The 26048-nt window shown below is 33.4% G+C and overlaps 2 protein-coding genes across 2 annotated transcripts; one reads left to right on the top strand and one right to left on the bottom strand.

The window, feature by feature from the left end:
• Positions 1-596: 596 nt before the first annotated feature.
• Positions 597-15707, top strand: LOC106719452 (facilitated trehalose transporter Tret1-like). The gene is made up of 9 exons (XM_014513795.2): positions 597-804; positions 8734-8869; positions 9798-10012; positions 11515-11659; positions 12190-12334; positions 12687-12850; positions 13612-13807; positions 14086-14269; positions 15415-15707. The coding sequence occupies exons 1-9, from the start codon at positions 772-774 to the stop codon at positions 15586-15588; spliced, it is 1392 nt and encodes a 463-aa protein (XP_014369281.2). The 5' UTR covers positions 597-771; the 3' UTR covers positions 15589-15707.
• A 3655-nt stretch (positions 15708-19362) lies between these two features.
• Positions 19363-25503, bottom strand: LOC106719465 (cell adhesion molecule 2). The gene is made up of 6 exons (XM_014513809.2): positions 25294-25503; positions 24866-25074; positions 21393-21528; positions 20489-20751; positions 20004-20175; positions 19363-19510 (listed from the first exon to the last, which is right to left on the bottom strand). Exons 1-6 carry the CDS (start codon positions 25337-25339, stop codon positions 19440-19442), a joined length of 897 nt encoding a protein of 298 aa, XP_014369295.2. The 5' UTR covers positions 25340-25503; the 3' UTR covers positions 19363-19439.
• Positions 25504-26048: the final 545 nt, after the last annotated feature.

Raw genomic sequence — 26048 nt, forward strand, 5'->3', positions numbered from 1 at the left:
GTATTCACTCTACTGTCACGTACCAACTTTGTATCTTCATTCCACTGTAACAGGAGTGTTTTTATGTATTTAATATATTTCTGTAATTATATTACTAATAATAATAACTTTGTACAATAATCGATTCAATTTAAAATATGAGTATGTAGTAATGGGTCGTTACTTAATATTAACAATTAAACCCGTGGCTGAGATTTTCCGAGAGTTGAATATTTTGTGTGGTTGAATTTAACACATATTCTTCCGTGATCTACATTGTAAATCGCGAAATGTAATGTCCTCGATAAGTTTTGAAGATAAAATCACAATGTGTGAGCAAATATTTACCATCCTTGACCTATTAGTATATTCTTCAATTGTATATATTTTCATTGACAAGATGTTAGCAAAGTACTTATAAGAGTTTATTGAATAAAAAAATATAACACAATATGATTGACAAGTAGTACTTAACACGATATGGATTATCATATCTCACATGACTGTACTGTAAACGGATTGATGATAGGTTTTTTTTTTATTTATTTTCTTCTTTCGATTGTCAATAATTAAAAGAGTCCGTGTGGCCAGCTCGCGTCTGCATTCTGTGCCGGCAGTCGGTGACGCCGGAGTGTCGAGTCGCTCCACGGTTACGTTTCCTTCTTACGACTACATTTTTTTTTTGTTTCTTTTTTTTGTTTTATGCAATTTTATCAACAATACTGGACGTTTAGTTGCGTATTGAACTGGCTTGTTTGTGTTTAATGTGCTTTTAGTTCGGAGATATACAAAATGACTATTATATCATCGTCTTTTCTCAAGCAGGTTTGTTTTTTTTTTTAATTTATGTTGTGATCTTTTATTTTCTTAATGTATTTTTATTTTTTAAATATAAGTAAACACATTTATGTAACATGTGTATAATGATAGAATTGTAGTTTGAAGGAAGTTTTTTCGTATGACTTTACAAACATAAATTCATAATTTCAAAGTATTCATAGTATCAAATCAATCGTAAACTATTACCGTGGATTTTTACTATAGAAACAATTGTCCAAAAATGTATTTCTATCTCTATTCTTTCAAAGGGAACGAGTGATGTGACAACATGTTTTTGTATATGTATACAGCAGTGCAAACGCATAACTATACATCTGTGTAACAGTTGTCGTTCAGTGTTTATAGTATTGAGCAAGACGTATGATAGGTGTATGAAAATGTAAACATACGAACTAACCGCCATTATAGTTCATTATTTCATTTTGTTGCATTATTTGAATCTAAGGTTATATTTATTAAAGCATATATGAGATATTTTTTTTTTTTGTTTAATAACTGTAGCAAAATGATACTTTATAATTCTACGAATTGACGTATCCTAAATTTAAGTTTAGATGATCAAATTGTAATTAACTATCTGTAGATGACATGTAACGATACGCAAAGTATAGGATCATTAGACTTAAATTTGATACAATTATTTAAGTTGAACCTCCTCATAAATCAAAATCATCCGTTGCACGAATTGACCGGCTCGCCCGATGAAATACCACGACCACACAGAAGACAAGCGTGAAATGGAAGTAATTACGCGTTTCGTCTGATGAGTGTGGTACCGGAGGCCTAATTTTAGTCCCGTTTCCCTTCCCACCCTTTTTTTTATAAGGAAAGGATGGGAAGGGGAGGTGGATTTGATGGAGGAGGAGATGCATAGGAAGGTTAAATATTCTCTTTTTGTGCGTCTCCTCCTCCGTCGATTGAGGGTAGGCAACGCATCTACAATTGCCAATGTTTATGGGCAGCGGTCGCTTCGCCATTTCGGTGAATTCATGTGGCCGCTTGCTCGTTTGCCACCTTGTAATATAAAAAAAATGTCTGCAAAATACACAGTGTTGAAGCCAAATCATGTATACAATTAATGAAATTGAAGTGTCTGTATGTTATATCGAAAAAAAAATCATATTTTGTGAACATGATGTATTTGTCTTGATTACAATGCAGGACTTTATTGGCAAAGGCCATCTTTCTATCCCCATGATTCACAAATTCCTTTTCAATTAAGCAATCAGAATGAGTGCATTAAATAAAGATTGTTTTGTATTAAAACAATGGTAATTTCTCGTAACATCTGTTCTTACAAAATGTAAACATTTCCTTGTCATTATATAAGTTGGCTTGTGTAAAACTTAAGCGATGATTGAACAAATGAAACGACGTAAGGCTACATTGTATGTATAGTTTTACAATTTGCCTAGGCAAATTACAAACGTGCGGCATAATTGTAATAACTAAAACTTATGTAAATTGGCAGTTCTTTTATATATCATTTCGCTTTCCTAGAATCTTGAACTAACTAGATCTTTTTATAGACACTACTTATGTAAAACAAATATGGTTATTGTATTCAATAAAATGTAATTTATCAATAGTTGGTATCAATAATTAAACTGCAAACACATAACACTTTAAATAATTTCACACGTTTCTTTATTTGCATCTTTTGATAAACTTGTAAGAAAATTTTTAAAAATAAAAATAGTCACATTTGAACGCTGAGACCAATAAGAAAATTGAATATATTATTTCGCCTGTTTATTTTTTGAATATTCCAATATTTTAAAACTCTCTAAGATTTAAAATCTATATATTCTGCTAAAGACAGTAAGTTTATTCAAACTGTATTTTGTATTAAAGGTTTAAACATTTATGGCATTACGAATCCTGCTACTATATTACATTTTACTTATAATTTTATTCATTCTTAATTCGTATTGATTTATTCTTTTTACGTTGTACAAACAAGAGCAACTTAATTATCCTAGGAGTTATCTTCATCATCATTATTACCGACTTTGTCACCATTATCAACAATGTCAAACGTAACATTTCGCCTTACAACTGGACTTACTTCCATATCGGGGTTCTTTGGCGAGCTGGGCTGGCTGGAGTAACCTACAGCCTGCCTTCACGCAAAATACGCGCTTGTTGTGGAGTTGCGGATAACTGAGCTCCTACTACTAACTAACTAACTACTTCAATATCTTTTGTTATATACAATTTCCCGCTTTTTTACAAAACACTCCCCAACCCATCCTTAAAAGTCATTAGTATTTACTAATTATTTGGTACAGGGTACATTCTCAACTCGTTTACTCAGCACCGTCAAGCTTAGCGATCACCGTAGCGTTACTCTATTATCTTATTTGTAAATAGATAAGCGAAAAAAGCGAGCGTCGGTGGCTCAGGGGTTAAGCACTTGACTTGCAATCTGCAGGTCCTGGGTTCGAATCCCGCCATGTACCAATGTGTTTTTCGATTTTCGATTTACATATGTACATTTATCCGACGTTCTTACGGTGAAGGAAAACATCGTGATGCAACCTGCACATATCTGAGAAGAAATTCAATGATATGTGTGAAGTCAACCAACCCGCACTTGGCCAGCGTGGTTGACTATGGCCTAGTCACCCCCTAACTTGGGGTAGGCTCCGAGCCCCTCGGTGGGGACGTATAGTGAGCTGATGATGAATGAATGAATGAAGCGAAAAAACTCTACAAGCGAGAGTCATTGTCCGGTCCCGATGGACAAATACATAAGCGAGAAACTCGGTTTAAGGAGAAACCTCTATAAGCCATAAAATTACCAAGGTCCGTTGGAATCTCGCGGGTTCGATGTGATTGTTTGGGAAAAAAATAAATACGCTTTATACGTATTATTAATAGTCATCTGTATATTTGTCATGTCTTCATCTGTATGTATGTCACATAGTGTATTTGTAATATATTATCGAAGAAGTGTCTAAAAATATGCATTTTAGTCCTTAGTTTTCTACAGATTTACTTTAATATGGCTAAATATTCTGATGTGTTTTTATCTCACGCACACTTTCTCATATCTTTGAGTTTGCTACTTGATAGATCAGCTGATATAAGTAGTTGAAATGAGTTGGAGTAAATTACGTCACCTTGCAATGATTTAAGTGATTTTTTTTTTTGTATTCCTCATTAATTTGGACATAATAACTCCACGCAATGCCACTGGCAATTGCATTTTCTAAAATACTTTTTTTTAGTTCCTTACCTTTGACGCCACCAATGTTACTTATTTTTTTATTATTATAAATACGAAATTATCTCCAGAACGTCTGAACGGATCTTGATTAAATTTGGCACAGATGTAGAATTGAGTCTGGAAGAAAACATAAGCTAATTTTTTTTAATGTCGCGCGGACCGATTCGCCGGCGACAGCTAGTTACAATATAAAAATAGAAAATTTGTACATGTATGGTATTTGAATTTATATGTTAGTAAAAAAGAAAATACTGCGATGTAACACAATCACGTACTTTTTTGTTAGTTTTGCGTTTTGCGAGAGTTTTTTAATAAAATCTACGGCTCAGTGTCTGCTTCGAGTTTTATATGAAAAAAAAAGTTGTGACCCGCTCTGCTAGTTTGGAATTTCTGTCAAATAGTAAATCTGAACACGTAGAAACAACAACTTTCGCATAGCACAGTAAATGTTTATATGAAAGATTTTTTTATTGTATTACAAGCAAACGGATAACATATTGTTTTCCTATACTTTTTAAAGTATATACAAAATCAATATAATTCAAAGAATAATGAATCTAAATAATGTTGATATTTAAAATATCAATGTCATTAGTTTCTAGGTTTGTAAATGTATTGTAATCCGTGTCATAATCTTACTAATATTATAAATGCGAATCTTTAGATGGAAGGATGGATGTTTGTTTGATGGTATCTCCGGCATAACAACTCAACAGATGTAGAACATAGTTTGGAAGAACACATATACTACTCATTATGTTTTTTTAATGGCGCGCGGACGGAGTCGCGGGCCATTAAAAAAACTTAGTAACCTTAGTAAACTTAACTTAACTACTACTAACTTAACCTAGTAAATAGATAAACTTAGTAACAGACATAAATAGATTGCTATCCTTTATCCTAAAGTATTGACCACATGATATTTATCTGTATTGTCACGAGTGATTCTAGCAATTTTTATCGTGATCCCCATATAATGACAAAATCGTTATCACGTGAACGATAGCAAAGTAATTTGCTCTCCCTCCTTAATGGCGGTGCTTCGGACACATCAAGAACGGCGATTACAATGGCCGAGTTGCGACTAAATCACTCCTGATCACTACCATCCGCTCGCGCCAATCACATCACACCTATATAAGACTACGCCAATTTCAAATGCTTATTGTATGCGGAAATTTTTTGTGACTCTATTTTTGGCGTTTAGTATATCCGCTATTATACTAATGATAGACATTATTTGACTGTTATTTTGAGCGTTTTAACGGATAACCTGTTGTGTTTTATCACAATAAAGAAAATTTATTCTTAAGAAGCTACTTATATCATACTAATATTATAAATTGGATGGATGGATAGATGGATGTTTGTTTGAAGATATCTCCGAAACGGCTGAACGAATCTTGAAATCATGCACTGATGTAGAACATATTATGGAAGAACACATAGGCAACTTATTACATTTTTAAATTCCGCGCGGACAGAGTCGCGGTCGACAGCTAGTGTCTTATAATTTTCAGTCTGTTTATTTGTACTACTGTCTTCATTTGAAGGTTAGGTAAGGATAAGAGAAGAAGGTCATTTACGATGTTACCCTACAACTACAATGTTTAAATTTTATGTTTAATTAAGTTAACAAGTGATATCACTTGTAACCTAAATATTTGCAATGACTTACTTTACTTTAATTATATATCAATAGTAATTTCGATGTATGTTTTTTTTTTGCATATTATTAAAAACTAGCTGTCGATCGCGATTTTGTCCGAGTTAAATTAATAATTAATAAGTAGCCTATGTGTTCTTCCAGACTATGATTTACATCTATGCCAAATTTCATTGAGATCCGTTAAGCCGTTCAGGAGATACTTTCTAACAAACATCCATCCATCCATCCATCCATCCATCCTTTCATCCATCTATTAAAACATTCGTATTTAAAATATTAGTAAGAAGTGACACATGCACCTTTTCTAACTGTTCGATTTGATTTTTTTTATAATAATGGCATTTTCTGTCTGTGTGTGTCGATTTTTGATACAATAATGTGTTGAATTTACGGTTTCATGTGTAATTTAAAATTCCATAGAAGCGAATAGATCGCACAATTTGCGATTCGGTTAAATAACATAGTTACTATCTATAATCTAGTTCGACCCTGTAGGTGGTAGAGCGACACAAATTGGCCAGACACACGACGCGTGAAAGAAGTCGTCGATCGGTATGATTATACTAATTGGTCGAGAAAGGTAATGCAGAATTTTAAGTAAATAATAACTCGTGTCAGAATGTCTTATAATATGCATTTAGTTTTTATTTACTTCTTAAAACATTATTCGTTCTTATTCCCTTTTTGTCAGCGTGTGCGTTTGTGTGCGTGTGTGAAATAATATATGCACATAGTAATAAGCAGTACCTACATTTTTTACATAGTACGGTACCAACGAAACATTATTGATAATTTTCCTTTTTTTAATATTATCCTTATTTGCAAGGTTGGAAGAATATATAAATAAATAAATTCTTACAACCTTGCAACCAAAAATATAGGCACTAAATTGTTTTCAGGTTTATAAAGCGGGAAAGACCTCGTTTTACTTTTTTGAATGACAGAAGGAAAAATAAAATCGACAAATATAATTCGTAAACTTATACGCAGAAAGAAAACTAAAATATTATATGTGTATAGGTATATTGTAATTTAAAAGATGTTTGGTATCGGTGTGATCGATAGTAATAGAATCGCTCAATCATCTGTTTTATTCTGTCTTTGAATATAATGAACGATAAAAAGATAAAAAACATAAAATTATAAAAAAAAAATAGTGTAAGACCGCAAGCACGAAATTAGAAACGGCGCGCTGGAGCTAGGCAAAGCAAGCGAAAATTCTACTCCGCTCCCGCTCGTTTCGTGCGCGTCGCTGTATTGTCCTATACCAGTGTTTCCCAAAGTGGGCAATAGCGCCCCCTTGGGGGCGTTTGAAACCTAGGAGGGGGCGATAAGGGGCCCAAAAATTGGGGGGCATTGAAATTAATTAAAGTTATGAAATTGTGGTTTTTAAGTTTTAGGGCTGAAAAAAAATTAGGGGGCTCTGAAATATAATTGATTTTCAAAGGGGGCGGTTGAAAGAAATAAGTTTGACAATCACTGTCCTATACTTTTGATTACATTGCCCCGCTCCACCCCGCTTGTTGCAAATTTTGTGCCCGCGGCCTAATTGTTAACTACTTCAAAGGGTCCTTAAACTTTAATTTCCTAACTGAATTAATGCTGCAATAATTCAATTAAAAACCGAAAAAGAACATTGTGCATTAATGAATGATTCAAATCAATTAATTATGATTAAATATTAACTAGATAGATATGAGATTTAGACAAGTCAGTTTTGTCAATAAGAAATATAATAAATATTAACTTTGAGTAATAGTAATATTCTCTACTAATACTACTAATACTTAATCTAATTCTATCTTTTTGTTCTTTTCTTTATTTTTTATTATTAATATTATTTTTTATAAAGGTGCCAGCTGAAAACCAGTGCAGGGACAGTTTAGTCTGTCCCTGCTTCGCTGAGCTGGCTCCCTTTTGTGCCTTGTATGTGTGTGTTTTTTCTTTTTTGAGTGGCAATAAATATTTTTTCTTTCTTTCTTCTTTCTTTAATATTTCTGTTCAAATTCTGCGCTGTTTTTAAAACAAATAATCGGCTTGGCTTGGTTAGGTTAGGTCAGGTACAAAAATAAATTAAAGATAGTATTTTTCATTTCTAAATTAAGACTGTAACGAAACATATATTTACGGAAGTAACTACACATCACTACACACTATATAAGGCAAGTCCCTGGTTTAGGCACTAACAAATAAATATAGATAAACTTAATAAAAAAAATGTCAAGATTGTACGTGACCGAAGCAAGGTTACACCGTTTAAAGACCCCTTGGACGCATTGTAAATGAAAAGGATTTGTTTGCTTAACTCACTTTGACTATAGAGGAACGGATTAGGCAAAAAAAAAACTGCCTCTTATAGGGGGGGTGAGGTAAAAACTAAAGATGACAATCACACATGCTGACACTTAATAAAATTGTAATATCTTGGCACACAAACAGACAAGTTTAGAACTGTGCGTTTTTATTCAACAGTGGGGAATGTGCAAGCTTGATAGGTCCTGTCTCTTAAAAGCATTATCAATGTTAACTAACATACACGATGTGGTCAAAATTTACTTTGAGTTCATTGTTCGTCTATATTCAGAGCTTCCGGCTCGCCAATATTGATCAGGCCTAAATTGGGTTCAATGCGATTATCGAATTTTCAACCACAAACTTTTGAATTCACCCTCAAATATCAAATGTTTATCTTTAAAACTCGATTAAGGTTAAAGGGACTCTGATTTATTTTGTAAACAATGAAATTATCACGAAAAAAAAAATCTGAGAGATAATAAATGGACGTAATAATAAAAAACTGTCGTCGCTTATGGGTTATATACATTGGCTCATTATTTATGTTTTTTGTGTCTAAATCTAACTTCCTAGATAATTATTATTTCTGTTTTTTAAGAGATGAATTTTAAAGCGATATCTTCGTTGGATAGAATTTCGACGAGAATTTACAGTTAGTCTCAATTAGTATAACTGTCCAATATGTATTTTGATTATAAACATGTGTCTATTGTTCTAGCTATGGCTGACGTTCGGAGCGTCTCTGGCATTTCTAATCATCGGTCTGGTGCGGGGCTACTCGGCCTCCTCGATACCGTCAATTGAGAGTCTCGACCCCTCCTTCATACAGCACAGCGAACAGAAATCATGGATAGGTAACTGTTTTACAAATAAATCATTCACTCCCCTCGACTGTACCTAGACTTGATACGAATTTATTTTCATCTAATACGACACTATGTTTTCATTGGTAGACTCAATCAATGCTGAATCTTTGTGTTATTTCTTAGATAACTTCTTACTATGTATAGTAGAAAACATGCAAATTTCATGTTCACGTAGAACATAAATCAGCAACTTCTGACTGACAACTTTTTAACATTTATGTATCTGAATAATTGCCTCGTGATGCGAAATTACTGGTCTCTAACAAAATCGTCCTTTTTACGAATTTTCTTCATAAATAGATAGATTTTATTACTCTGAATCTATTTCTGTTACTAGATTTTTAGCGTCACATCAATCAGGGCGAAAATAGATGTCATATTTTTTTTTACGAAATCTGTTAAATCTTTTTTCGATCAACTTAATTTTCGATAAGTACATGATTTTTTTTATTGTACATTTTACTATTATATTTCGGAGCATCGGTGGCTTAGGGGTTAAGCAATTGACTTGCAATCTGCAGGTCCTAGGTGCGAATACCGCTATGTTCCAATGTGTTTTTCGATTCTCGATTTACATATGTACATTTATCCGACGTTCTTACGATGAAGGAAAACATAGTGATGCAACCTGCACATTTCTGAAAAGAAATTCAATCATATGTACAATTTATCTTGATATTTAAGTTCACTAAAAGATAGTTATATTGTTCGAAGCCAATGAAACTGTTTTGAATAAAGCACAAGCGTGCTGTATTTGTTTCCATCTTATATTTAGATCTTTGAGTACCTAAATTGTTAAGCATCAAAATCTATATATATCTATGACTGTTAGAAAAAGCATGCTGCTGTACATGACCTTGTTGGCCACGACCACGTGTGGTAAAAAAAAACTATAACTGGAACTTATTGTCTGCAGGAGCTATCCCACCGTTAGGTGCGTTCGTGGGCAGCATGCTGTCAGGGCCACTGATGCAGCGAGCTGGTCGCAAGCGCACTCTACAGATGACAGCTCCACTCTGGGGCGGCGGTTGGCTGCTACTAGGCTTTGCTCCTGGCTTCGCTCTCATTCTTGTAGGCCGGTTCATGTCTGGACTATGCGTTGGCTTTGTATTAGCACCCGCACAAGTTTACGTGAGTAGATTTGAAGAGAAATTTTACTCTTACAACTTATTCGATAATTAACTGCGAACGAAACTGATTATGATACTTTTTGTTCCAAAAACATGTTCTCTGAATTAACAAAGTAAACGACAAGTAGATGTACTAGATCATTTCCTATGTTTTTAAATAATATGGTTTCAAAGAAATTTAAAATGAAACTTAAACAGTTTGCCAGTTACTGAGACGCGAATAATAAATTATAAGAGAACGCGTTTCTTCAACCGAATAAAAAAACAATATCTGAAAAAAGTTATTTGATAATAAAGTCATAAATACTCAGAGTTGGGAACTTGTAAAGAAACCATAATCAACGAATTTAATTTTTTTAATAATAATTACATTCAGATTATACTTCGAAACTTAAAAATTACTCTTCAACTTTTTTGCAAATCAAATCATTCCAGACTCCACAAATGACCTGAAACAAAAAAAAAATTGTTCACGTGTCAATATTTTTAATCTTTAATCCATCATTCTACTCGTATTTGTAATTCATATCAGTGTATTCAACTCCATTTTAGGCGATAAAATATATCTTTAGTAGATATGATTACATAACGAGTTATATTTGGTTACCTTTGATAGATACATCAATGACGTTTTTATTAAAAAAAAAAGCACAGAATAGGAGTTCGAGAAGGTCATCGCACGACAGGATACCATACCACACCATCTTGATGGCTGGAATTCTTTAAATTTTTTAAGTTCTTCTGGTGCTGCAAATATAGCTTTAAGTGACTTGATAAAATAACAAGCTATTAGTTTTAGCATTCTTGAAGTAAAACAAGTAGTATTGTAATAAATTATCTACGTTTGAACGGATCGATACACTAACATAGAGTTTAATTTACAAACAAACAAGAAGCTGTTGAGCCTAATTCAACACTTGCAACGTGTTAGTCTCATGTGTTACACAAATACTTTATTGTAGCTAATGACAACATAACTGCGCTAATTACATTTTTCAATTGCTTATTGTATAATTTGTTAATGCACTTTGGTTTATTCATGTTAAAATTGATATCGAAAGTATTAGGCTACGACACAATTTCGTACTAAATATTAAATAATGTCCAAAATTTCTATAGTTCACATGTTCACACATTTTTCACACTTATCCAACGTTGATTCTGTTCGTGTTATTATAATTAAATTGATCTTGTCATTACTATTTTCATTATCTACAATTTGAGTATTAATAACTTTAATTTTGACATTGGAACATTCCCTTTTTTCAGATAAGGTGGCTTATACTATAAAAATTATGTAAATAAAATAAAAGTGTGCATCTAATGCGTTCTAAACTGATTTTGATAAAGCGCTGGAAAGGAAACTGTTGATCCAGCGCTATTGACCATCATGTAATTGTGCGTGTTCAATTATTTCAAATGTCCGCTCTATACCTATTTTAATCTCTTCATTCTAAATACCCGATCAAAAATTTCCAATGTCCATGTTTCTTTGTTATTCAGGTGAGCGAGTGCTGCGACCCCGAGATTCGAGGCCGGCTAGGCTCGCTGCCCACGCTCTCTATGTCTCTGGGTATCCTCATCTCCTACGTGGCCGGCAACTGGCTTTATTGGAGACATCTCGCTTTTTTGTCCGCTGTCTTTTGTGGTAATTATAAAAACTTACATTTTATATTATTTCCAGTAATACATACTCTTTTGTTAACACATTACACAGTATTCGTTAAACTTTTATGTTTATTAGTCAAGCAAATGAACGAAGAAAGAAGTTTTCTTTATTCATAGGCCCATATGAGTTTGTCCTTGGTTATTAGTGCTGTGCTATTCTTAATGAGTTTTTTCTTTTAAGTACTTTTAAGTTATGTGCCAAAATTCTTGCACTACAGATTAAAAATACGTGTATACAAAAATGCTTTTAGGAAGTAAAAGAAACGTTAAAGTACATTAGTTTTATAGAACGTAATTACATACGTAATATTGGAATAGTATCAATCGAATTCATTTGTATTACCGCCTTCCGCCTCTTTTTAAAAGACCTCCTCCGCCTCTTTTCTAAAGTATAGTATTGGAGGGGTAACAATACAATGTATAATGTTTTTATTTCGATAAATTGGGCAGTATTAAAATCACTAGACAATGTAAGAGAAACCAGAAGTAATCATTTGTATAATCTTTTAGCGGCCCTCTTCTTAGTTCTCCTTCCACTGCCCGAGTCTCCAGTATGGCTGAAGGCGCGTGGTCTGGACGCCGAGCCAGCAATCAAATGGCTGCAGTTGTCTAATCGCGCCGTTGCCATTGTCAAGGATGATGACAAACATCCTGAGTAAGTTACAATTTATTTAACTAGAAGAATTTTTTTAACTACAACAATTTATTTAACTAGAATTATTTCTGTATCGCTGCAAAGGAATTTGCAATAGCTCCTTATTACTCGTAGAGAGGGTCGAGGTAGCGCAGCACAACGAACGACAAAGACTGCCAATTAACAAGAAATACAGTCAACTAATTTTTTTGCAGACCAGTATATAAACGTCGTTTATAAACGAAGTTTTTACGAGATATTAATTTTGTTTTATGATTTCATTTTATTAATTTTCCATTGATTTTCAGGTTTAGTAATCCTTTATTTGTAGAAATAATGACCACTTTTTGAAAATATTTTTTTCTTATTTCAGAAAAGCGCCTGAAACAGAACCAAAGAGTTTATTTACGAGGGAAGTGTTCCTATCGTCAGCGGTTATGAAGCCTCTCATTGTCGGCTTCGCTTTGCTCATCTTCCAGCAGTTCAGCGGTATCGACGCCGTTATATTCTTCACTGTTGAGATCTTCCAGAGTGCAGGTAACAATGAATTTAAATTTTAAGCTAATATGTACCATTTTTCTTTAACAGTAGATAGCAGTTATACTCGTAACTATTAGGTGATTTATGATACATATATTGTAATATCATCTCGTGCATGTACTGATTCTGAATTACATAGTACATAAGTATTGATTTTGTTACCAGGAACCGAACACTCGGCATCCAGTAGATAGATCAGATTACAGATTAATTATTTATATTATTAATTATAATTATAACTTCATATCTTTAACATATATATACATTCCCTTTCGGCAACTTTCGTTCAAGTTATTCTGATCTGAGTAGTTATTACTTTATATAATTCAAAAGAAATTTAAGCTTATTGTAGAATCCAATTTTTAAGTAATTTTAGTTGTTACTGCTTTATAAAATGTGGGGATAACTTCTATTGCTAAATATATTTACTAACAAGGTTCAAGGTTTCTTAAATTCTTATATGAATGTATATTAAATATAATATTTCTGTGCGTTGTCAAGCGTGAATTACGTTAACAATTTTCCTATTTTCATAATATTCACAACATCAACTGTATAAATATTGTTATGGTAATTAGGGTGAACATATTAAAAATTGTGTCTGATATCTGAGATCTTTTAAACCTGCTTTATACGATCTTTTTATGACACTTGTTTGCAATGTTATTCAAAAAATACTGGTAATCACAAATTAACTTTTTAAGATTCCATTAGTAATTTTCTTGGCTTAAATTTTCAAAAAATGCTTATTTTTTTAGGAAGTAAGTTAGACGCAATGACGGCGACGATAATAGTCGGTGCAGTTCAGTTGATCAGCAACGGTGTGAGTACGATGCTCGTAGATCGCGCAGGGCGGCGGCCGTTGCTGCTGCTCTCAGCGGTTACGATGTGCGTCTCCATGGCCTCCATGGGAGCAGCTTTCTACTTCCAGTTCGAAGCCGAATCCTGGCTGGGGTAAATTACATGGAAAGATCTCCATACTTTTATATTACATCAACGATGATATTCTGTGCAATAATTTACTTATCAAGCGAATTGACTTCATGACTCTTGTCAGGTACTTCTTTTGTTTTACCTTTAGTCACAAATATTTTTAAATTTCAATGAAAATAGAAATATATTTGAATTTGTTAATCAAGAATATCGTCGTGTTGATTTCGATGCCCTTGCAAGTTTTTTCCTGTCCTAGAGATCAAAGGTACCGGTTGCATTCAACAGTAATTCCTTTCCAGATACCTGCCTATCGTCAGTCTAGTGGTGTTTATGCTCGGTTTCTCCCTCGGCTTCGGCGGCCTACCGTTCTTACTACTGGGCGAGCTTTTCCCGACTCAATATCGCTCCCAACTTTCAGCCATGGCCAGCGCTGTCAATCTCCTCTCCATGTTCACCGTTATCAAGTCGTACCATGCTTTGGAAGTAAGTTGAAGATTCTTTTTTATTTGTACGGAATATTATTTTTAAATATTTACTAAAGTAAATGAATAGTGTCAGAACTATGATTGGTTTGATCAGGGAATTAACCAAACTCCAAAAAAGATATGCCAAATAGAGTTTTCTGCGTTTTGTTTGATGAATAAGATGCGGGAGACCTTATTCTAATCACATACCTCTTGCTGATCTTTAATAAGGCATAAATGATGTCATGTGAGCTGGTTGTTTCCGCCATAAAAATCTAATATTGTTTAATATAACAAAAGAATTTAACAAGACGGATACAATACATTTTGTGCCATAGTGTTACTATCCTTGTACTGTGTAATTACTATGTCACGATTTATCTTCCAGACACAATAGTTTCATTTGTGACAATGTTTTACTCGATACATAAAACCTAAAACTTGACCTTCGTTTACGTCATAACAAATGTCCGCAAAATAATGTTTGAAATTATAAATCTCTACTTATTCTTCTTGAAAAATAAAACGCTTATTTATATATAAGATGTCATATTTCATTTATTTAGAATCTACGATTATAAATATTTAACAGTGCGGATTTTAATTACATTTTTCTACAGCTATTGATGGTAAATTGCAGTGCTTAATTTCGATATTAAAGTGCATTGATCTCACTGAAGTCATATTCCTCACGTTTTGTCACTTTAAGGCTTATACGGTGACATTAATTAATGAGAGGTATTAAATATTATTAGTACGTCATTAGTTTGGTGTTGTAAATCCGTCAAGCATGTATAACACGAGCATGTGTAGATGTATGAATGAAGAAGATGCGGTAGAGATATGCCAGGATTCTCCTAAATAGATGTCCATAATCTCTACCTACCCCTTTGTGTTACGGACGTGAGTCGCGTCTCTATGTGTCGTCTATAACATCAATTCCTGGAACAAAGTTTTTCTGGGACATTTTATTTGCAACACAGATTATTCTTTTTCTAATACGAGTATAATATTGAACGTAAAATTTCATTGGCGTAACACTTGCAATGTATATTGTCATTACTTTGAATCTCTTAAACAAGACAGAGAAAGCACCACGTGTGTGCCACTACAGTAGTATTCTACGGTGATATTGTATTTAATTCTGGTATTCATTTCAACTAGGCTGTGCTGACGTCAGCGGGCACATTCTGGATGTACACCGCGTTCTGCGCAATGGCGTTCTTTTTTGTCCTATTCATGGTCCCCGAGACGAAAGGGAAATCGCTCGCTGAAATCGAAGAACATTTCCGCGGTAAGAAACGCAACGAGATCGTACATTTGCAAACGATCTCGTAATCTCTAAGAAATTATTGGAAAAGATATAGATTAACAAGGAATCATGTTTTCCTATTTGTTAATATCTGGTATTAATTGATCGAGAATTGTCATAACCTATGTAAAGAAAAGTGATGGAGTTAATTTATGAACAATTAAATTGTTGACATATTTATAAAATAAATAAATAATATGTAGAGTTTCCAATTTGTGTCTGTCAGAGATGTTTCATAACGTCTTGTATTCTTCATACCATCCAATAGTTATTATTGATAAATAATTTATATGAAAAAAATCAGGAAAAAATTCAATCCACGTGAAAATATTGTGGTATCAAATATTCACAACAGCATTTGTTGCTCCATAAATAATTATGGTGTTTATATTGTAATCGAGTAATATAAGTCAATTACCTTTAGTGTTCTTCAACCGCAGAACAAAAGATTACTAGTATTTTGTAGTAGTAATACCAAATGATTTCATTACCTATAATATTAATTAAAATGTAATAATGTAATGAATTGGTATTGAACATGGCCTAACCCAATAATCGATCTCCAAGATTACAAAAATAGATCGATCACCGTATAAAATACAAATTATATATAAGGTTACATAATATTTAGATGTAAAATTTCTAATCTATTTGCTTCAAATTTTGTGAACGTAATAGCAATAAAAAACATCCTTATTGTAAAGCAATCGTAGCTATCTATCTCCTATTGCGGTTTGATTATTGAGTTCGGCCGTAGAGCGATTCCTCTTCCTATATAAATAGAGCTGTGATAATACGTAGGTATCATTATATTGTTAGAAATAGCTAAATTTATTGATATTTATAAATGTAAATTCAAATGTTTAGCATTGAACAATATTCTAATATATACTTTATACAGGCTACGACCTGTCCAAATGATATAGATTGATTTTATCATCCCTTGATCTTCTACCGTTTTTATCTAGTCTTAATTAAATTAAACTATAATTATTGATCATCATACGAATTTTGATTTCTCATCCATTTTAAAAAGAATTTCGTTCATAATAAGTGTTACAGATTATTTGATATTAAACACGTGGCTATAAAATATAACAAAAAAAAATTAAGATTAAAATAAATGGGCTATGCAGAATTAAAATTGTTTCATTTACATTAAAAATGTTGTACAAAGAAACATCATAAATATTTTGGAGTTCGTAATAAAATTCCAACCAAATTTGACGTTAACGAAACAGATTTAGCAGCTATAAACCAAAAAATAAATAAGTTATGAGAGTGTCGGTAGCGCAGTTGTTAAGTGCTAAACTGGACCGGACCGAAATCTACGCGTTTGATCGACGTGTGTATATTTTCGATTGTGGAATTACACCTGTGCAGTTATCGGACGTTCTAACGTTCTGGTATAACATAGTCATGCAACCTGTAACATATCGGCGAAGGAATTCAAAGATGGGCGAAGTCAAGTAACCGTCACTGGGTCATCGTGGTTGACTATGGTCTAGTCATCCTAACTTGGGATAGGCTCCGACCACCTTGATGGGCTTACGACAAGAAGCTATTGTGTAATCGGTATAATATAAACTACATAGTAAAAAACATTTAGAAAATTTGCTAAACATGAAAAAAATGTTATTTAGAATAGGACTGAAATATTTACGAGTGTTTTTCTGAAACATATTAATAAAAATTGTAAGTAATAGAAATATATACATGAAGATACTTCATAACTCAGAAATAAAAGAAAAATTCTTCGATAATATAATGAGAATTCTTTATATATTCTATTTCGTTTTTTATTATCGTAATATTCTATTTCAGGACAAAGCAAATTGTTTTTGACTGCTTGTCACTTTTCTTTGTTGTGTACTTGTATTTTTACACAGTAACAACGTTATAAAATTATCTACAAGATGGATGTACTTTTGTACAAAAAAAGTCCAAATCATTCATTACTTTTGAGATCTATTAGAATCTGATAGGTTATAAAAAATCAATTTAATAGCTACAATGCTTAAACTTTCGTGTGTGATGGTTCCGACGTGATTGTAACCATTTTTATTTAGTTTATAATTTTATTTTTACAACTTTCAGAATACTGCATAGTCTTCCTTCTAGAAAAATCTATACCTTTATTGCTCACAATATAGCATAGTGTTATACTTTACAGGAAGTATCAGACTCGCAAAGTAAACTTAGACTCTGAACAAACATCTTTGCATCTCATAAATATTTTTGTTTCAACTTGGAAACAGAAACTGCAAGATCACATTGTTTGGAAAAAGGTACAGGGAAAAGTTCTTATTTGGATTTTAGTTGTCAGTCCAGAGCGGGGTCAACAAATAAAGCGAAACGAAAGTATAATTTTGCTGAGGAATTTATACACCTCTATCTCTCTAAATGGCCGATGGGGAGGTGGACATGAGTTGGTTACTTGTGGACTCTTTGGCGACATAGCGCTGGGTTAACGATATAATCACTTACCTGTATGCACATCGCGGTACCAATAAGGTCAGCCTCCCCTTTTTCTTAAATTCTTCTTTTTATACTTATTGAAACTTCTTTTGTTTCAATTAGTATAGTCGGTCCTCAGTAAGACCACCTGTAAACTTTTATTCTTTTTTGCGCCTTATTTAATCCGTTTAATTATTTTACTTCTGCAATTGGATTTGGAAACAAAACATTGGATCTAATAACTTATGATGAGCTTGTACTTCCTGTATTATGACAATGTACAATAAATTGACAAAAATAACTGGGAAAATTTTAGATTTGTCATTGTATGTAATGTGTCTGTGTGTGATTACAAAAATAACGCCAATCATTTCGCTAAAGTCCTCAACGATCACATGACATGCGACCGTGAAATAAATGGAGCTTGTCATTCAACGCAAATAATAAACCACATCTGTATAGATTAATTCTGTAATAATGTGATATCGTATATAATTTTTAGTAAAAACCAATATGCTTAGTTCAGGAACATTGATCATTGAACATCATAACGTCGGTGACCTCTTTTTATTAAGGATCCTACTAACTGATCCCACCACTAAGGATCGCTGGGCTGAGGCAGATTTCATTACTAGTTTGTCTTTTGATGTGAAACATCTATAGGATCACCGAATTGTTGGCGTGGCGACGCTTGCCGTGGCGACGGGTCGCCACGCTATACTAAGGCATACATATGTATACATTATTATTATTATCATTATCATCATTATTATCACTATCATCATTATCATTATTGTCATTGTCATTGTCATTATCATTATTATTATTATTATTATTTATTTATTTATTTATTTAATTATATTATTTAATATTTTATGCATATTACTTGTACACACACGATGTTTCACATCTGCCAGGCGTCCCATGACGACTCACATTTTTTTTTTCCCTAAAGCAGGATATCTGCAAAGGGTTATCATAGATACCAAAACTAGATAGACACTCGAAAATGTATTGAACTTCTGGAATCATGTACAGAGAACTTTCCAAGATGTTGTTAAGATTAGAAAAAGATATTCTTTCGCGTTTGACCGAAACGATTTGAATTTTGAATGCATAGAGCGTATAGCAAAGGAGTGGAACAAGTTGCCGGCGTCAGTGTTTTTGTCCATGTATGACGTGCGGACTTTCCAGAGTAGATTGAATAGTTACTTACTAAACTAGCGCGTACTGTCTTTCAACTAAATCACCACATATCAGGTTAGATTAAAGCACTAGTTTATTCGTTTATAAAAACTTTAAGAATTATTTAATTACAATTATATTTATATTAAAGTGTTAATAGGAAAACGTATTAGCCTAGATAAATTGGATCCATCGTAAAATGCAATCGGCAGTAGCATTGCTGTCTCAATAAATATTACAAGTTAATTAGCAATAAGATAAATAAAACAAGCAATTTGTCTAAATGCAGTCCAGTCCCAGCAGCATCTGAAACAAAAGAAATATTTTCAACTAGGATAATATTCTCTGTTATTGTTAGTTGTTTTTTTTTTCAAAGACTATGTTAGCGATGGCAAAGTTGTTGTAATACCAAAACTGCAGACTTGCCGTTAGAAGAACAACGTTGTATCTGAACACATGAATTTTCAGCACTGTCTATGAATCTTATATCTCTGCCTATATTTTGTACTAGAGGTTGCCTGCGACTTGGTCAGCGTGAGATTAAATAAATAACTAACCTAAGTTACACTCACATACATAAGTTATCTTCCTGTAAAACTTCTGTCAAAATGAGTCCATCCGTTTTAGAGATTACACAAACAACGTGTATTTATGGACGGACAGACAAACCAATAGACAGACTAAAATCTACCCACACAATTTTCGCGAAATATAATTTTAGATTTTTTGATATTACCAACAGACACTCCAATTTTCTAAATTGTATAAACATCAATAGCTTGGTGTATAATTTACTAACCTGTTTCATTTTCTAATGGCAGTTTACTAGTGTCGCCAAAATGTGGAAAAGTCGGTAGCGGCTGTTCACCCAGCTCCGGCATATCCGTGAAGGAATCCAACGGCGGAATATCTTTTCGTAAGACTTGATACACAGTCTCTTGTTGATACAATGGTGCTATTGTTGCTTGACACTGGAATATGAGAAAAATATATTTTATATATTAAATACAACACGATCCTGCAGAAAACTGCCGACTGATAAAGGTCATATGGAGACGGGACGCTTAGACAATTGTCTCCTTTCATAAAAAATACAGACAAATTGATAACCTCCTTTTTGAAGTCGACTAAAAAGTAACTGAGGAAATATGGTAAGATGTAATATTAAATGTAATATAAATTACGCTGTTAGAAGTATTTGCCTATAGCGAATTTTAAAAATTGATTCGTTACTTTTTAAGTTAATTGAAAAAAAAAGACAATCTATTTTTCATATTTACTTACTTTAAGTTCCATTGTATCAAAATTAAAATGGTGCGATCCCACTGTAAACTTCAGTTCTAATATAGTTTCTGTGACGTCATCTCGCATAGTTGCCCGATACCAGGGTCCTCGTATATAGTTTTTGCCAACTAATTTGTTGTTAATGAGCCATTTTAATTGAGCTTCTGGTCGAGAACCCGATGATGTGCAATTTGCTCTTATTCGATCACCGACGTCGTATTTCTCTTTTAAACCCGTTAATATGGGCTTTGTTTCAGGTAATACTAAAAAGAAAACGACATTTTGAGAAAAAAATACATAGAATTGCAAAAAATGCCCCTGTCTAAAATACATAGCAATTGTTTTGTTTATCTAAATTGCTCACATTTAATTAGGTTAAACTTTTTCAGTAAATGTTATTTTAGTGAATTCATTGATTATTACCTAATGTACTATATTTTATTTATACTGTATTTAGTTTTGAATGAAATGTTTGAAACATTTGAATATGAATACGTGTCTTTGTTTGTACAAAGGAAATCCCGATGGCCACGCTCTGTAAGTTAGCAGCGTATAGCAGATAATTAATGTCTTCGTAGTCGTCTCTTAATTAATATTCCAGGTTATTAATACAAAATGAATATTTCGCGAAATTCATATAAAGAAAACGTTGTACTTAATGTTTATTATTAATAATTTACACTTTGGTATTCGATTTAACCTACATAGAGGTAGACTACCAGATTGCACAAAACGAAAAAGTTTTTTTTTCAATTAACATATTCCATTCCATTACGCGTTAAAGTGATTGTTGGCAGTTAACTTGTTAAAAGAAAAAATATTATTTCGTTCAAGCCATCAAACTTTTTTATCACCGTGGTAAATTAAAAAAATATTTTTTTATATATATAACAGACAAACTCACAATATATTGTAATATATTTCTCCTCGTGGACGGTGGCGAAGAGCGGCGCCTCCCCGGACACCTCGCACCGGTACAGGCCGGCTGATTCCCGTGTCAGGTGCACTAGTGTTACCACCGTACTGGACGATCGTCTCACCTGCAAAGCAATAAGGGTTGTCGCTAATAAGACCTTCTTGCCATAGCGAAGTTGATGTGAATGGGGATTAAATACATGATGGGCGAAGGCAAAGCTGCACCGGTTTTTCTACTGAGCGATAACCTTAAAAGTGCACTAGTTGTCCTCCTGTTGTCGAAATTCAGCCATTATTTTGTTTATATCGGACGACCTGTTTGTTTAAATCGGTCACCTCTTCGTTCGTCTGTAAACTCACTCAAGTCAACTTACACACTGATTATAGAAAATCTATTCCATATTCAAATATAAATTTCATTTCAAATATTAAATTCTAGCTGCCGCACGCGACTCCGTACGCGCGTAATTAAAAAAAGTAATAAGTAGCCTCTGTGTTTTTCCAGACTATGGTTTCCATCTATCCCAAATTTCATTAAAATCCGTTTCGAAGGTACCTTCAAATAAACATCCATCCATCCATCCATGTAAACATTCGCATTTATAATATCAGTAAGGTATTTTTTTTATAAAATTAATTGCAAAAATTTTTTATAAATTTAAAATTAATCTGTTTCCCTCGGTATTAAAACTTTGAATATAGGTCAAAATTGACATGTTTCAAAATATATACACCTTGTATATGTTTAATTGCTGTACGTAAATGTATGAATTAAATAAATTAATTGGAAACGAGTATTATTTGATAATAAACGAGATGGTAGCGGCGCGGCATTCAAAGCTTATATTACAACTTGTAATTATAGTTTCTCTTGATAAATTGTAATGTGAATCTTTATAAGTTCGTAAAATTAGTGCACGTGAGAATTACATTTATATTATGTTTACATATAATATCCCAGTGATCACCCCAACTTAGTGTTTGTACGTTATGTATATTTCTGTGAGTTCCTACTGCCAAAACACATCTATAACATACTGTGTTCTCTATTATTCTTTTTGGAAAAAATTAGATAATATGTTTTGATATCACTTTTTAGTGAATACGAACAGTTTGTTGACAATTGCTACGTTAAAGAATTACGAGAACGTCGACGTATAATATTAATCTAGAAATAATTATTAACAAAATTTAGACACTCCAATTTTATATGTATGTATAAATTAATTTCATATGTAATATAAAAAAAAAATGTTTTGCACACATAATATGTTTGCGTTGCTAATTAGGAGAAATCATTTTTTTTATTTCTCTCAGTCTGTCTGTCTGCCCGCAAGGCTACTTTTGTTCCTGGTTATTCATATATATTCGAATAATGTTTTAGAGTTCACAAACGAGAAATATTATTACAAATATTTTCACGTTGACTGTGAATAGTCGTAAACAAAAATTTTCCACTCAGAAGCGTTCATAAAAATGGGATTTTATGAAATGTGTTAGGTTAACAGCTGCGATCCAGCTGTCTGTTTGCGGTTTTCAGCGATTGTCTAACTGAATAACGTCACAGCAACATGTTCTCTTAGTTGTCAACGATATATCACTAGAGGGCGTTGATTGTCAGTTCAATATTTTGCTTATATTTTTATTATTACATTTTTCTTAGATGGTCAGATGGATGTCGTAAAAAGTTATTATTTATTTTTTATTTTATATTTAGCATGCACCATGATCGATTGAAAACTGTAAACTTACGATTTAAAAGCACGAACCGACTATGAATATTTTTAAGTATTTCTATAGAAATTTTAAAGTTCTACAATTATATTAGGTCCTTACATATGAAATTGGCGTTTTGTATGGGAGGAACAAAAAGTCGAATAATTTTAATATAATATATTTAATTAATCAAAGTATGAACCATTATTTTCTATGCACTTTTGCCATCTCATAGGTAGTTCATTGATCCCTTTACTAAAAAAACCAGTCGGACGGGAATCAATAAAATCTTTGAAGGCGATTTGGACTGCCCCATCGGAGTTGAATTTTTTCCCTTGCAAGAAGTTATCCAAATTTCGAAAAAAATGGTAATCTGTTGGAGCAAGGTCCGGGGAGTACGGAGGATGTCTTAGACTTTCCAATTGAAGCTCTTCTAATTTAGTAGCCGTCTGTTGCGCAGTGTGTGGTCTAGCGTTGTCGTGAAGCAGCAGTGGCGTGGAGCGATTGACCAGCCTAGGTTGTTTAGCCGCTAGCTTTTCCATCATGGTTTGCAATTGCTGACAATAGACATCAGCCGTAATAGTCTGGCCAGATTTGAGAAAACTGTAATGAACAATACCGGCACTAGTCCACCAAACGCTTACAAGTAACTTTTTTGGGGTTAATTTTCGCTTGGGGCAGGATTTGGCTGGCTGGCCAGGATCCAACCATTGCGCTGAGCGCTTCCGATTATCGTAAAGAACCCATTTTTCATCACAGGTAATGATTCGGTTTAAAATACCTTCATTATTGTGCAAGTTTAGTAATGTAACGCAATAGTCGACGCGCGTTTGCCGGTTTGCTTCAGTCAATTCGTGAGGTACCCACCTTTCAAGCTTTTTAATCTTCCCAATTTGCTTCAAGTGAATTAAAACAGTTTTATCACTAACATCGCAGCCTGCAGCTAACTCGGACGTGGTTTGCGATGGATCCGCTTCCACAATAGCCTTCAACTATTCATTATCAACTTGAGTCTCAGGCCGTCCACGGGGCTTGTTCTGCAGATCGAAATTTCCAGAACGAAAACGTTGGAACCAAAAACGAACTGTGTTTTCTTTTGCAACACGACCGCCATACACATCATTCACCCTTCGAGTCGTTTCCGCAGCACTAGTGCCACGGCGGAACTCGTACTCGTAAATAATGCGATATTTTAAGTTTTCCATTTTGTAAAATGAGTGACGCAAACAGAAAAAAACAGAAGAAAAAAAACAAATGAATGACGGTCATCGAACCACAAATACATGAGTCTATAGCTGTACAAATTTGAATTTGGAATTCCTTACCAAAGAGGAGAAATTCGTGATTAAAGTGGCCAGTACGAAAAACGCCAATTTCATATGTAAGGACCTAATATATACGTACATCTAGTTTTTTGCTTTCATAACCGGGTCGACAACTAGAGTGCCTCTTCAAGAAACTGCTAAAATATTTAACATAATTTTAAAAAGCATAAGAGGCAATTCAAATATGTTAATGTTCCGCTTTGAAATAATTTGTAGAAATAACTCTATTATGCTATTTAACGCTTAAATTGATGTTAGCAATTTAACTTATACATTGTTATGGCTTCAAATCTTTTAAGGGCTGGATCTGGATGAAAATTGAAAGAGAGAAAGTTTACAATGAGTACTACTAACTTTTTAAGAGACGCAAATGGCGCCAATATTTAGTATTAAAAGTTAAACAAAAGTCCAACCTACATACATCAACCATGACTCCCGGAGTGGCGAAGTGGTTGATGGGGCGTTGACTGTCGTGCACGTATCTGTAGAATTCCCTTCCGTCCTTGTACCACTTGACGGAGTAGAGGATGTCTCTTTCCATATCAAACTGACATCCCAGTATAGCCTCGCCGCCCTCCGCCGCTTGGGCCGGCACCTGCAGCTCTAGGAGACGGACACAGCTCACTGGAGCTGCAAGAATTTTGAATGAATTGTGAAAGATATCGCCTCAAGATCAGAACCCTTCGTACACTTCCTCTTTCACATAATCCACACTTCCTTTTCTCTTTCTTGCAGGTAAAAGGATTGTTTAGATGTTAAATTAATTAATTTTTGTATATTATTTGAATAAAACATTATTATAATGTTTTTGACTTGTATCTATTATCAACTAAAATTATATTTACATACCTTGTTTCGTTAATAACAACGTGGCAATTAGTAAATATATTCGCATTTTCACTAATTAGTTACACTGTTTACACTTTTAATCAATTGTACAAAACATTATCCGCATATTAATCAGTCGCGTAACACTTCAATTATTATTCACAATAACAAAGTGAGTTTTCTTTGGTCACTAATGTAAATAATCGCAAAAGGGATGTGATCACAAATCTGCCGTTCGCGTTGAAATTGAAATAGGCCAGCGAAATTCTGGACTAGGCTAAAATTAACTGTCGCGGCTCTCTCACTCATGCGCAGACCGCACCGAATAAACTCGAGTCGCGAAATGTTCACGCGGTTATTTTTTATTTTATACGCCATTGTTGATTTGTTTGGGCTTCGTTAATGGAAGGGTCCATGCCTTGGGGGTGATATCGTATGCAATATTTTTTGCTCCAATGACTCAGTTAAAGTTCATAAAATTGTGTTCATTTTTGAAACGTGAGTAATTGGCATTTTAATTTTTGAATAAGGGTTGACTCATTAAGAAAGTACATATAATTAGTTAAATTTTCTATTTGTATTATGAATCATCGGTTTGTTTTTTTAGCTTCGTAAACTTTGTTTTCAATCAACACGCGTGTTGTCGGTTTATTTGTCAACAACTTGTTTTTTTTTTAAAAAAAAAACAGAAGGGGTCAAACGTGCAGCGGGAACACCAAGGTGTTCATCGACGCTCATGAACATCTGCAATACGAGAGGAATCGCAGATGCGTTGC

The sequence above is a fragment of the Papilio machaon genome, chromosome 7, assembly GCF_912999745.1.
Source record: "Papilio machaon chromosome 7, ilPapMach1.1, whole genome shotgun sequence".
In the NCBI taxonomy this organism is placed as follows: domain Eukaryota; kingdom Metazoa; phylum Arthropoda; class Insecta; order Lepidoptera; family Papilionidae; genus Papilio; species Papilio machaon.